This window comes from Ovis aries, chromosome 15 (assembly GCF_016772045.2).
Source record: "Ovis aries strain OAR_USU_Benz2616 breed Rambouillet chromosome 15, ARS-UI_Ramb_v3.0, whole genome shotgun sequence".
Taxonomy (NCBI): Eukaryota; Metazoa; Chordata; class Mammalia; order Artiodactyla; family Bovidae; genus Ovis; species Ovis aries.
In genome coordinates this window covers 48,008,040-48,022,707 of record NC_056068.1, presented here as the reverse complement: position 1 = coordinate 48,022,707, position 14,668 = coordinate 48,008,040, and the positions used below count along the sequence as shown (strand labels likewise).

Sequence of the window (14,668 nt, the reverse complement as noted above, 5' to 3'; positions counted from 1 at the left end):
ATTTAAAAAGTTGAATTAATAGGTCAGAAAATGAAGACCTAGAAAGGATATATTTTATCAAGTTCACTTTGCATGGAGCTTCACCTTGTTTCTGGAAATATTTGTAAGAAGTTGAAATGGATAAATATTTTGTCATAGATTTAACTTGCTTTTTTTCTCCTTGTATAAATACTTTGGGCCACAAAAATCTTTTTTCACTTATCCCTTCATCGAACTAAGTCTCCATAAAGTTAATGAAAAATAATAAACATTGCCTTTCTAGCAGCTATTGAGCTAGGTTTATGGAACATGGATGATAATGTAAACAATTTAATTAGAAATAAAGAAAAATATCTGATACTTTGATATAACTGTAGAGAAAATGCAGAGGAATTGTAAACAAGATTCATCTTATTCAGCTTTATAGAGTCTGACAGGATTTCTGGGAAAACACCAAGTGCAGAAATTTCCACCTCTGCATCCCCAGGAAAAAAGTGAAAATGGACCCAGCAATGAAGATTCAAGTCAAATTTCATTATTTTCAATTCAAAATAATACTACAATGATTTACAAATATACACCCACCAACATACCTGGAAAGAAGGAAGGAAGGAAGAAAAGAAGAAGAAAGAGAGGAAAGAAGAAGGATGGATGGAAGAAGAGTCTAGGAGAAGGGAAAATAATGTAACAAAAGGGAAGGAAGAGGGAAAAGAATATAAAGAAGAGGAGAGCTTGACAATTCCAACATTTTGCAAACCTGTAGTTAAAGAAAATGTTCATACTTTGGTAATGATAATATAAAACAGTATAATTGATTTGAAAATATTTGTTGGTGTCTACTGAAGCAGAGGGGCTTCCCTGGTAGCTCAGCTAGCTGGTAAAGAATCTGCTTGCAGTGCAGGAGATCTCACTTCATTTCCTGGTTCAGGAAGATCCTCTGGAGGAGGGATAGGCTACCCACTTCAGTATTCTTGGGCGTCCGTGTTGGCTCAACTGGTAAAGAATCTGTCTACATGTGGGAGACCTGCATTCAATCCCTGGGTTGGTAAGATCCCCTGAAGAAGGGAAAGGCTACCCACTCCAGTATTCTGGCCTGGAGAATTCCATGGACTGTGTAGTTCATGGGGTCGCAAAGAGTAGGACATGACTGAGTGAGTTTCACTTTCACTTACTGAAGCAGAAGATGTGCAACACCTATGACCTGGCAATTGAGAAGCATGTTTGTGTGCATCCAAAGATGTGTATAGGAATGCTTATAGCATCCATATGCACCAGAATCTCAATTCAGTAGCAATTTTAATGTTCCTAATTTAGTGGAGCAGATAAATTTTGGTACAGTAAAATGATGAAATATTTACAGCAATGGTAAGAGTCTGCATCACATGCTGTAATACAAATTCATTGTATAACATAATGCTGTTTAAAAATTGCCAGGGACAATAATTCAAATTACGTGATTTATATATAGAAAGATATGCAGTGTGACTGTGATTCAGATGACAGGGAAATGTTATGTGATAGGAAGATGCTATGAATGGTTTTTATGCTATGTTACAGATTTTTTTTCCCTTAACCTGAAAGTCAAGTAGAACTATTGAGAAATCCAAGGAATGGAGTAACATGACTGATTTGTAGTTTTCAAAAATTATTGTGCCTTATATGAATATAGGAATAGAATAAGTGAGAGACATATAGAATGATACTGCAGTAGGAAGGAAAATATAATTGTCATCTCTGTTTCCAGTCTTGAGCAACTGATGATGTCATAATCTTTAAGATGTTATGGGGCTTCCCTGGTGGCTCAGATACGAAAGAATCTTCCTACAATATGAGAGACAGAGGTTCGATCCCTGGGCCAGGAAGAACTGGAGAAGGGAATAGCAACTCACTCCAATATTCCTGCTTGGGGAACTCCAACAGAAGAAACACCATCTCTGTTTTCAGACTTCAGCGATTAATGATGTCATAGTCATTAAGATGGGGAACATGAAAAGAAGGCTCAGTTAGCCGAAATACATTAGAAAATGATCAGGAGTTCAGTTAGGGACATACTATATTTGAGTCACCTTTGAGCAATCCAACATGGGATATTAAATAGTTAGATACCTAGATATGAAGCTCAGAAACAATGGAATCAATTCAAGAATATACAATGAAACAGGGCACAGAAAACTAGATCATAGAATATCATATAAACTACTACCACTACCTTGGCAAAATGACAGACAACACACTTTATAAACATCTCTTCGGAACCTCAGAAGTGAGGGTGGTAGGGATCATTTGTGAGGCAGAGATAGAGATAATTATCCCAATTCACAAACGAGGAAATTAATTCTAAAAAAATATTAACTAAATGTTTCAAGGCAATGGAGCAATACTTTGACCTTGTCTGTTAATTCCAAGGCTTTGGCTTTTCACTTTATGCCTGTGGCTTGAGTACAGAAATTTGAAAAGATTTTTACAAGGGTGGCTATGCCCATTACCAGCTCCAAGCAAGAGACATCTAGGTTTTTTTCCCTCTTCTGTCAAGAAATTTCCTCTGCTCATTCACCAGATAGGGAACATGGCTGTCATCCATGACTTCCCCACTCTCATTTCACTGTGTTTCAAGTCTTCAGGTATCATTGCCACAATAGTCCGATATTTGATTTTTCAGTCTTCCTTCCCTTGCTTCTATCAAGTTGGGTCCTTTACCTATAGCTTTATTATAATCATAGCCAATTCCTAAGCCCAGACTCTGCCTTGCCTGGTCTATACACACACATGGATCAATTTCCCTACAATATCCTATTCATTATGTCACTCTCCTGTTCAAGAAACTTCACTGGTTCTTTTTGCATGCAACAATAGCTTTATTTCCTGATTTCTCTGGTCTCTCTAGCAAATTTTCTAATCTTATACTACCACTGCTTTTAAAGGGCCAGTTCATCTTCTGTCAATTAGACCTGACAGGATGAATTGTGAATTCATCATTTTTCCTAATAAATGGCCTTTATCTCTTGCAAAGGTTTAATAGAACTAGCAATGTGTTCCAGGACACTGAGCTCCCAAGTAATACAGCATTAGTACCATTGAGGATGCAAGGAAACAACTGAGAGCACAGTCCTTGACTGGGTGCCTAAAAAGTACCATCTTCATTGCACTTACAACTACAACATATATGACTTTTGCATTAAATAAAAGTAGTCCAGAAAAAGCTCCATCTGCATTTATACAAATAACAGGCTATACAGGTCCCCTACTTTGTGTCCTAACAGCTCACTATTAACAATCATTTTGCATCTCTCTAGAGTAACTCCATGTCTTTCCTCTTTCTAATGACCTTGTTCATCTCAGGAGTTTACATTCCCCTCCTAAGATTAACTACCCACTGAAGTCACTCTTATAGAATCATATTAGGGTTCTTGCTATAACCTCCCCAAACTCTCAATCTCCAATATTACCAGTTCAAATAGGAATCCTTTTTTTTTTTTTTTTTTGCTGAATCAACTTATAAAATATAAAAACAAAGAGAAAATACAAGGACATTCATTATAGACCATGACTTTTATTTCATTTGTATTATATTGGAGTTTTATGTCTGCAGAAATCTCTCTCCCTCTGTCTTCAGGAGATGAACTTCTGGGACACTGGGCCCTCGGATAGGCACCAGCATGGTAGGCCAGGCAGCTAGTGGTACTTGTGGGCCAGAGCACTAGCCACAGCATTTGTCAGGTTTTGCTAGGCAGCCTGCATCTGCGGGGTAAATTCCTTGCTGAAGTGGGTTGCCAAGACAATCAATATCATGTTGCCTAGGAGCTGGGAATGAAAAGAAGACAGTACTTAATGAAGAGAAGGTCTCAGGCTGCCCTTCCAAGCAAATAGATGCCACCTCCGGTTCCTTTTTCGTAAGAGGGTGAGCAGCTTTCATGGCCATGTTCCCACAAAAGTGCACCATTAGAGACCTGGCATTGGCTTCAGTGACTCCCAGCCTGAACCCCCACTCTGTTACATCCTTCTCCCATTTTCTCTGTCAACGTCCAAGCCCGAGCATTGCTATGGATTGCTTCTCTCCATTACTTTAAAAGTAAAATTATAGTGCTGAAAGTGGACTAGATATGTATATTGTTCTTCTGATATTACATACATTCAGATTGTTTGGACATCCATTTGACAAAGAATCCAGCACCTTGTACACAAAAACATTTCATCATTGCTAGAGATGAGAGAAGAAGGCACAAATTGTGAAAAGTTGCTCTTATTTTGCCCTGTTTAGTCCTCATTCAAAACTCAAAAATCATAAAGAAATATATTCATCGATTTCCATAGAAAATTTCAGTTATCAAAGACAAGATATTCTTCTGCATGGCTCAGTTTGTATTCTCCAGGCCAAAACACATAGCTCAAGTTTGGTTAGTGTTCTTCACAACAGTTTTTCTTTTCATCAGAATTATCAGATGACCAGTGACCTCCACTAGTCATAGAGTAATTACTTGGTCTTACCTTTGACCTCTGGAACAACCTATTAAGATCAAGCCTTTCTCTGAAATATTACCTCCAAAAAATACTTCAATAGCATAAGACTTGAGTCAGTGTTCTCATAGCCACAGCACAGAAACCTGGATGAAAGAACAAAGCACAGAGATGCCCAGAACTCACCCTGAGGTTCTCGGGATCCATGTGCTTAATGGCATTTCCAAAGGAGTTCAGCACCTTCCTGCTATGGGCCTTGACCTTGGGGTTGCCCATTATGGCAGACTCGGTGCATAAGTTACCAAAACTGTCACAGAACCTCTGGATCCATGGGCAGAAGATCGGGAGCCTATGGGATGATTATAGTCACAGAACAGATGAGAAGTCAGAGTATGTAAGAAACCTAACCAGTCCCTCTTTTCTGGAACACTTTCTGCATTTCTACACCTTGTCTTACCTGTGTCCAGTGCTCGCCTTGCCAGGCTCTCACCGCCGACCACCTCCACATTCACTTTGGCCCACAGACTAGCAACAGCAGCCTTCTCCTCGGTAGTAAAATGCACCATGGTGTCTGGAAGCTTACTGGTGATCCTAATGGGCCAGAAGCAAGTCTGTGCCGCTGCTTCACTGCATGGCCTTTTATTCCTCATCTGCTGTCCTAAGGCCCTTCCTTCCCCCAATAAAACGAGACTATTGGTCAAAGGTAGGTGGTCACTGCCAGGGGTGGGACTTGGGCAAGGGAGGGTCAGCAAGATGGACATTTGTGTCTCTGATAGTGTTGGTGGCTCTATCAGGGATACTCTGCTGTCGTCCCCCCTACCCTCCACTGTGCAATTCATATCTCAAGGTCCCCGCCTCCCTTCCTGAAGTGCCCCGTTGGCTGACCATGAAGCATAGCTGGACTTAGGAAGAGCAACATCTGGGACTCTGTTGGGCATTGTGTCAGGTGTTCACAAGACACTGTCCTGCTGTTTGGCCAGCGTATATTAATAGGAGAAGCCGCAGCTCTTCCTGGGCCACCAGTGCTTCTAAAGCGTATATGGGGCTCATGCTTTTATAGTTCTCATAACCAAGTAAAAATGGTCCTAATCCAGCATCAACTTAGAAACAAGATAGGCAAGAACTCTGTAAAATGTAGAGAAGATTTGAACATCACCCTTTGTTACTGAGTTCTGTCAGTAATATGTGTACTTGCCTGAATAATTATTTTCACTCTGATTATATGGAAAGTGTCTCTGGCCAAGACATGCATCTATGCATTCATATCAGAGGATACACTATTGAATGTTGGGGAATAGGTGCTTCTCTGTTTAATGAAAAGAGTATAAGAATTTCTCCTGGCAATGGCTCTGGATGAACTGAGTTGTCTCATGTACTTGGTCCACACTCCTGACTGTGACTTTTCTTCATATCTAATCAGTCAGAGGCAACCTTCAATGAGTACTCCACATACCACTGCCACTGTGATCTGTGATACTTTGTTTTCATGCATCCAAATAAGCATTTATAAGACTGGAAAAGACACATTTCTAGTGGGAGAGGGAATGATTCATTTTATCTCAGAATTTGTTGCTCCCACATTTGACCTCCAGAAAGTTGGTTTGTTTCTCCCTGAGATCACTCTTACAAATATATGTACATATAATAAAAATAATTTTCATGTGTATTTACAGAGGGACTCTAAAATTTAGAGTTCAACCAAATGTGTTTATATTAATAGCCTAATTTCTACTATTAGAAAATAAATCCTTTCTGTCTATTTGATATATGAGACACTTTTATCGATTCAACCTGAAAAGACTTAAATGTAAAATGTGGATAAAAATTTCTGTTTCGGGAAGCTGGTTTACCATGACAGAGTGAATAATCTGTGAGCACTGATTTATGTGAGCACTTCGGTACAGAGATATAAAGAAAATAGTTTGGATTGCTGTCAAAAGGATTTGCTTCAAGAAAAGAGGCCAGAGAAATAAAAGAAAGGAGAGGAAACTATGACCACGTCAGGAATCTCTCTCACACTCAGCTGGGGTCTGTCTGGCCTGCAGGGTTGGCTCTGGGTACTTTTTATCTCTAGCCCTGATGTCCATCTTCAGCGGAGTATGTGCCCTCTGCAAGGCCCCAGACTCAGGGGCATCTGCAGCTCTGAATATTGGGGAATAACTGCCCATCTTTTCAGCAAAGCAGGCAATGATTTGGAAGTTACCTCTCATTCCTGATTTTCTCTCACACTTTTTAGACAGTCCCTCTCTCTGAGTGGTTTACAAAGGTCTCTCTTCCTTGAAATGCTGTAGCCAGCCTGCTCATGTGTGTCTCCATAAGTGCAATGCAACAATCAATTTAACATTCCCTCCCTGGTGGTCTAGTGGCTAAGATTCCCGACAACAAATGCAGGGGCACCAGGTTCCATCCCTGGTCAGGGAACTAGATCCTACATGCCACATATTAAGTTCCTACATGCTGCAAAGTCGAAGATCCTGCCTGCCACAGCTAAGACCTGGCACAGCCAAATAAATAAATACAAATAAACATTAAAAAAAAAAAAAAGCCTTCCTAGGCAGCTCTCTTCACTTTAACCAGACAGTTCTTTAATAAAGCCCGTGTGCAGTTCTTTGAAGTTGACTTTGAAAAGAGGTATCCACTGCTCTGACCTCCAACCCCTCTCATCCGAATCTCTCTTCACAAGGGCTGAGACAAGCCAGCTGCTTTTAGAAACTGTGTTCTTAGAATGGAATGACATCCTTACTTGGACATTGCCATCTTAAGACCTGGGCTAATTTTCCTGTAAAGAATCTCCACTTTGGTACTCTACCTCCATTCAGAACCTTTGTCTTCACTTAAGTCTTTTTCGAGACCCACTTAATCATCTGATCCTGAGGCGTTCTTGTTCCCTGATACCCTTCCCCTCCCACGTGAACGTTCCTATATCTTTAACTGGAAAAACTCACGAGTATGTATTTCTCCCAAGTGTATGTCCCAACCACATCCCTTTGGTGTTCTGTTTTTAATTTTCCTGCAGAAATTTCTACTTCATGCAAAAACTGAATGGTGAGGCCCCCCAACCTCCTCCCAAATACAGTTCAACATAGAATCCCTAAAGTTTTCACATATTTGAAAGCACGTGAGAAAACCTTCCCTAGGACAATTATCCTGAAAAGACCTCTTAGCAGAGTGTTACTGCTACTGCTACTCTTCTTGTTGTTGCTGTTATTATTATTATTAATTCAATAAAGCTTTTCCTTGGTGACACTCTACTACTGGGCAGGGCCCTCAGTGATACTTGTGGGCCAGCGTGTTCACCAGTCCAGTCACTATTATCTTCCAGGCAGCTTGCACTAGGGGGGTTAATTCTGTATCTGAATGGTTTGCTAGACAATCACTAGCACAATTTCCAGGATCTGTGGAGGTGAGAGAGATCAAATATGTGCACAGTAAGCAGAGAGCTCCAGACTGACCTCTCTGCTCCCATTTTGAACTGAGTGGTATCAACTTCCCACAAAGCCTGGGGCCTTGCCTTGTCTCTGAGCACAGCTAGTTTGTTCCCCTTGCTAGACTAGGACTTAACCATGATTTCCACCCTTCTATCTTCCTAGCACCATCAACGTCATATTTTGTGGTTTTAAAAATAAACACTCAGTTTTATTATTGTACTCACTCCAGCCCACATGTTCCAGCTGTTTTCCTCCCTCAGAGACACTTCACCCCACTTCTGGATTTATAGGGTGTAAACTTGAAATAGCTGTCTGGAAACAATTTTGTATAAATGCTCAGCCAATGTATGAATGCGCTGTATACTTAGTCAGTCATGTCTGATTGCATGGACTGCAGTCTGCCAGGCTCCTCCCTCCATGGGGATTCTCCAGGCAAGAATACTGAAGTGGGTTGCCAGGCCGTCCTTCAGGAGAGCTTCCCAACCCAGGGATGGAACCCAGGTCTCCCACATTAAGGGCGGATTTTTTACCATCCTAGCCACCAGGGAAGCCATAATGTATGAATAGCCTTAGCAATATATTCGGAGAAGGCAATGGCAACCCACTCCAGTACTCGTGCTACTCTTGCCTGGAAAATCCCGTGGATGGAGAAGCCTGGTAGGCTGCAGTCCATGGGGTCGCTAAGAGTCGGACACGACTGAGTAACTTCACTTTCACTTTTCACTTTCATGCATTGGAGAAGGAAATGGCAACCCACTCCAGCGTTCTTGCCTGGAGAATCCCAGGGATGGGGGAGCCTGGTGGGCTGTCGTCTATGGGGTCACACAGAGTTGGGCACGACTGAATCAACTTAGCAGCAGCAGCAGCAGCAATATACTTGTGAACTCTAGATACTTTCCTTATACAGAGCCAGCATATGCTGCATAGACATTTCTCCTTGGCAATGTTTTTTTCTGCCTCCAGGAGAGGAAAAGCGAAAAATAACAAAGGCACAGTTCCTTTCATACAATTATACTTTCCAGTAGACACTTTCCCCATCCCTATATAGGCTTCTTCTAAAAGTAAACTAAGTCCAAACAAACGCCTCTAGCCTTCTGAAAGCAGTCTTTAACCCTAATGCATTACCTCTTTGTCTTAGTTCAGTCTTCTGGAATTTCTTTCCTTTCAACCTAAATACTTCCAAATGTTTCACCTCCCACAGCTGTCCTTGCTTCCTTACCATCCCTCTGTTTTTGGACTCATCTCTTCTCTTTCCTCTAGACCTGTCTTGCTGATTTCTCAAATTCAGGCTTTGAATTTTCCATTTCCTCACCAAATAATATTTTATTTCCACCAAAGCTCATTCAGTTTCAATAACGATAACTATCCTTATAGCTAAATTTTTAAAAAAGCATTATTATTAGGAACAAAAGATCACATATATTTATGAATACATATATATATATAATGCAGATAGATAAAGTTTATAGTAACATAATACTACTGCTAAAAGATAGACGTTATAGATAGTCAATTATTTTTAGAGAAAGAGATAAAGAGAGCTTATGTTACAAGTAGTGAACTAAAGATGTGGGATATATTAATATATTTAATTCTTTAAAAAATAAACTTAGATAAACACGATCAGTAAATGAGGGATTAAGGTATTAAGTGACGCATCTCAAATTGTAGAGCTAGCAGGATGCTCAAATTCAAACCGACGCAGCAGATTCTAAGGTCTTAGAGCTGGCTCCCATTAGTACAAATGACAACACCGGGGAAAGGCCAGGCAAGGGTCCTTGACTGTACTCTGAGAAACACATTCCATCTCAGGACAGCTGATCAACCATTATGTTTCTTACATCAAATAAAATTAACTATAATGTTTTTTCAAGCTTTCATTCCCATGGGTCCTCAAATGTACATTCAATAACTACTTTGTATTATAATTGTTCTATGTGGTAGAGATTTAAGATAGCAAAGAAGAATCTAATTTTGGGGTAGAAGATACAGAAAATGAAGAAGTAAACCCATCAACAAATAATTTCAGCTATTATAATTTGTTATGAAGGAAATTAATATCTGGACATAATGAGAGAGGGACACAATTCCATCAGGAATAAGTCACTCTAAGAAGATCATAGTTGAGGCAGCCCAGGATGAAAAGAAGGAATCTGTCAGTGGAGAGTATTGGTATAGAGGTCCTGAAAGTTGGGATAGTGGATCCAAATCTCTAAGGAAGGTAAAACAAACATCTGGTATGCTAGAGATATGAGTGATGGGCTGTTTGATATGAAAATAGTAAAAGTGAGAAAGGCAGAAAATACCATTGTAGAGAAAGCATAAACCTAATAATTTAGAACTTCTCCTCAGTGATGAGGAATAAGAAGTCATTATAGGATTTTAAACCTGGTAATGACAATATCTAAACCCTCTGACTCTTACTTAGATTAATAATCCCAGATAATTGTGTTATCACATTATTTTTCTCAGCTGACTTTTATGGTCTATCAACAATTAGACATATTTTCATCTATTAAAGATTTGAGCCCTCTAGACCTGAATATATGCATATACATGTGTGTGTAAATTATGTTTTTGTTTTCAGTTCAATTGTCCTGAACTGGCAAAATCTAGATCTAAACCTAGATCACTAAGGGTTGAAGAATGTATCTTCTGTTTGATCCTTCACCGTCACCATCCCTGACCCCTTGATATTCAGAGTAAGAATAATAGTTGAGAGGCAAGAAGGATGAAAAAGAGATCGATTGATTTTAAAAAGTACATTGCTCTCAATCGTTGACTGACTGTATGAGAAGATTTCATGTCACAGAGAGCCTTTCTTTACTTTATTTAGGGGCATATTAAGAGGCAATGGGTAACTTTCTTGGTGGTCCCCTGGATAGGAATTCATCTTACAATGAAGGGAACATTAATTCAATCTCTAGTTGGGCAACTAGGATGCCAAATGCTGTGGGGCAAATAAACTCGGAGATGTAACTATTGAGCTCAAATGATGCAACAAAGATCTCCCATCCATTACTAAGATCCAATGCAGTCAAATAAATAAATAGGCAAGGGAGCACAGACAGACCAGTGTGTTGACAGTCTGCAACAATAGAATCACTGGTCTTTTACCACCATTGTGAACACAAAGGGTCATATTAGAAGGTAATTCACAAGACATATTGACTCATTTGAAAAGACCCTGATGCTGGGAAAGATTGAAGGTAGGAGGAGAAGATACTGCCAGAGGATGATATGGATGGATGGCATCACTGATTCAACGGACATGAGTTTGAGTAAACTCTGAGAGTTGGTGATGGACAGGGAGGCCTGACCTGCTGCAGTCCATGGGGCCACAAAGAGTTGGACATGACTGAGCGAATGAACTGAACTGAACTGATTGTAATTAATATATGGAAGTAATGAAATGAATGCCTCATAGAGTTAAATTTGCCAATCCTCAAGAGTACAGTTTGACTCAAAGCCTGGAGCTCATGATTCTGTGAGCAATGTGGCAGTGACATATTCAAGAATAATTAAGTTAGAGCTTCTCTTCTTGTTAGAGCCAGGCTGTGAGTTTTCTCATCACTCTTCTTTCTCATCCACCCCAGTCAATCAGAAAATATGTCCTCTTCACTCTCCCTTTCCTCATCCTTCACTTTTTGCAGACCTCCTTGATCTTCTTCCAGGGCTTCTCCAGAAGTCAGCGGTAAAGAATCTGCCTGCCAAGCAGGACATGCAAGTTCCATCACTGGGTCAGGAAGATCCCCTGGAGAGGAAATGGCAACGAGTTCCAGCATTCTTGCCAGGAAAATCCCACAGATAGAAGAGCCTGGTGAGCTATAGTCCATACAGTCACAAAAAGTCAGACACAAATAAGCATACTGCTCTTCTTGGATTGAGTCCATTATGTCTATTCTCCTCAATTAGCATTCACGTCTAATCTCTGCAATTTTCTATTCATTTTGTGAATTAAGCAGATTACTTGCTCCCTCCAAATCCTACTCCTTGAGTCATTTAAAGTTCTAAGAATACTTATCATTTACTCTTATTACTATCAAAGTAATAACTTTTATTTTTATGTTCAAAGACTTATATTATCTAGTCTTTCCTAATCATCTATCTATGTCTTACTCTCTCTTCCACTTTCAGAGAGCCATTTTCACGCATGTTGCCAAGCTCTGGCTGGCTAATTTTAGACTATGAGACCTAGTTAGTATCTTATCTCCTACATGAAGTCTTGGTCATCCCCCTGTTCATCCGAATTCATATTCTGTTCTAACTCTAATTTTACTTTACTACACATTACATTCAATCAGAATATGATGCAGAATGATTTCAAGTGTCTTAGCCTTGGCTTTGTAAGGAGACAGTGAAATCCTTTAGAAAAGGGTAAGCTATTTTTAGTTCATGGAGATTTTTTGAAAATTCTCAGCCACCCTTCAACTGATCTTATCTCCAATTCAGTCTCATAAGATATATGATAACTTAGTTGACTCAAAATGTACATTAGAGCAAATTGAAAGAATAACCCAAGTCTAGATAATGAATCCTTACAAAGCTTTTATTTTTTTCTGAAAACTCTCTGGCATGTACCATAAATCTATCTTGTTTTCTCTCAGACACCACTTACTACATCTGCCTTCCTGCTACAGTAAGTTTTTGCCACACTGCCCTGTGGCAGTCAGTCCCCAACCACAGAATAAACATTTCCAACCACAGAAAACTTCTTTCTCCACCTTGACTTTCTCTCAAGCATCCTGAACCCTACCAGAATGTTGTCTTCCACTAATGAATTTCCCAATGCTTCTCAAAGGACTGTTACTTCTTCCTATGTTTCTCCCCATCTTTCAGCTAATGAACCATTTCTCCTTTAGCATAAGATGAAGTGAAGGAGAAGATACAATGTTCATTTTTGATCCCTGAATAGAATGTATTTTATTAAACAGAAGCTGGGCTCTCAAGGCCAAACCCCAGTCCCTGTGGGCAGAAGGAAAGCACTGGGGTCACAAATGGTGAATTGAAAAGAGGATTCAGTGGCATTTGTGGGCCAGAGCAGTGGCAACACCAGACACCAGCTTCTGCCAGGCAGCGTGCACGTCAGGGGTGCATTCTCTGCCAGAGTGAGTAGCCAGAACAATGACAATCACATTGCCCAGGAGCTATTGGATGAGAGACAGAATGACAATTAAGTATGCCAAGTAGAAGTTTCCTAAAAGAGTTACAGAAAATAATGACTTAGCACCTATACCCACTCCCAAGGCCACATCTTAAACTGTTCCATGTGTTGTACCTATACAATAAACTCAGATGAGCTTGTCCTTCCATTTAATTTAAATTCTAAGAGCCCTCCATTCAACATTTGTCTATCTATATCCTCTGCCTCTATCCTATTGCACTATTTTTATTTGCCTCTCTCCCTCTCTCTAATTTTTATATTCATAGGTTTCAGGGTTGCATGGGTTCCTAGAATGAGTTTAGTAAAGCTTCCAACAAATGCAGCAATAAGCCTCCACTTAGTCATTATATGGATGGGTAATTTAGTAGAGAATTAATCTATTTTTCTTTGGGATGAATGGTCTAAAAATTATTCTCCCAAATGTCTTCCTAAACTTCAGTCATCAGGAATCACATAGATATTTCTCCTTCCTTGAGATTGGACTTCATCTATCAAAAGTCAGATTTTATTTCTCCTTGAACAAATGTGCTATTCTTTGATATTCTCTGGGGTAAATACATCCAGTTCTGACAGAAGTTCCAGAAAATTTTTAAGAAAACTTAAGCCTCTTCACTGCGACATTAATGATAAAGAACCTGCCTGCCAATGCAGAAGATGTAAGAGATACAGAGTTGATCCCTGAGTCAGGAAGATCCCCTAGAAAAAGAAATGGCAACACATTCCTGTATTCTTGCCTGGAGAATTCCATGAACAGAGGAGCCTGGTGGGTTACAGCCATGGGGTCACAAAGAATCTGACACCTGAAGCGACTTAGCATGCATGCACAGTAAGGCTGCCCATAGCTCTTTATGTCACTAGCCCTGAATCAAGGTGGGCTCGGTATGCCCACTGGAAGTCTGTCCTTTTAACACCTAGTTTGATCTACAATTTCTGAGATCTTTACTAGTCTTTCCAATAAAACACTCAACTTCCATTATTATTCCAAGGTACAAAGCAAAAGGGAATGCATGAACACTTCCTGAACTCACCCTGAAGTTCTCAGGATCCATGTGCAACTTGTCACAGTGCAGCTCACTCAGCTTAGGGAAGGCATCTTTCAGGTTGTTCAAGTTTTTAATAGCTTCTCTGGATGAGGTCAGCACCTCCTTGCCATGAGCCTTGGCCTTGGGGTTTCCCATTATGGCAGAGGCAGAGGACAGGTTGCCAAAGCTGTCAAAGAACCTCTGGGTCCAGGGGTAGACGACCAGGAGCCTATGAGATGGAAACACAGTAGATGGAAAATCAGGGACTTGAAATTTTTGAAGAATTTGCTGGTCAATTTGCCAGGCTCATATTCACCATCCTCCCTCATGAAGTCCACTTCCTACCTGCCCAGAGCCTCGCCTCCAGCCTCTTCTACATTGACTTTGCCCCACAGGCCAGTGATAGCAGCCTTCTCCTCGGCAGTAAAATGCACCATGATGTCAAGTCGTGGAGCTTACAGCTGATCACAGAAGCATCAGAAGCAAGTCTGTGCTGCTGCTGGATGCTGTGGCCTTTTATTCTTTACTGCTGAACTTCTGCTCCCTGCTCGCCCTTGTTCTTTGAAGTCATTGGTCAAGGTTAGGCTGTGTCCCTCAGGGGTGGAGTCAGGTCAGCTGAC

General features: G+C 40.3%; 2 protein-coding genes across 2 annotated transcripts; both read right to left on the bottom strand.

Moving 5' to 3' along the window:
- Positions 1–3,702: 3,702 nt before the first annotated feature.
- Positions 3,703–5,049, bottom strand: LOC114118425 (hemoglobin subunit epsilon-2-like). Its single transcript, XM_027979449.2, has 3 exons — positions 4,909–5,049; positions 4,570–4,783; positions 3,703–3,780 (listed from the first exon to the last, which is right to left on the bottom strand). Exons 1-3 carry the CDS (start codon positions 4,998–5,000, stop codon positions 3,703–3,705), a joined length of 384 nt encoding a protein of 127 aa, XP_027835250.1. The 5' UTR covers positions 5,001–5,049.
- Positions 5,050–12,052: 7,003 nt separating this feature from the next.
- LOC101105685 (hemoglobin subunit epsilon-1-like) lies at positions 12,053–14,540 on the bottom strand. Its single transcript, XM_027979448.3, has 3 exons — positions 14,394–14,540; positions 14,055–14,277; positions 12,053–13,009 (listed from the first exon to the last, which is right to left on the bottom strand). The coding sequence occupies exons 1-3, from the start codon at positions 14,483–14,485 to the stop codon at positions 12,881–12,883; spliced, it is 444 nt and encodes a 147-aa protein (XP_027835249.1). The 5' UTR covers positions 14,486–14,540; the 3' UTR covers positions 12,053–12,880.
- Positions 14,541–14,668: the final 128 nt, after the last annotated feature.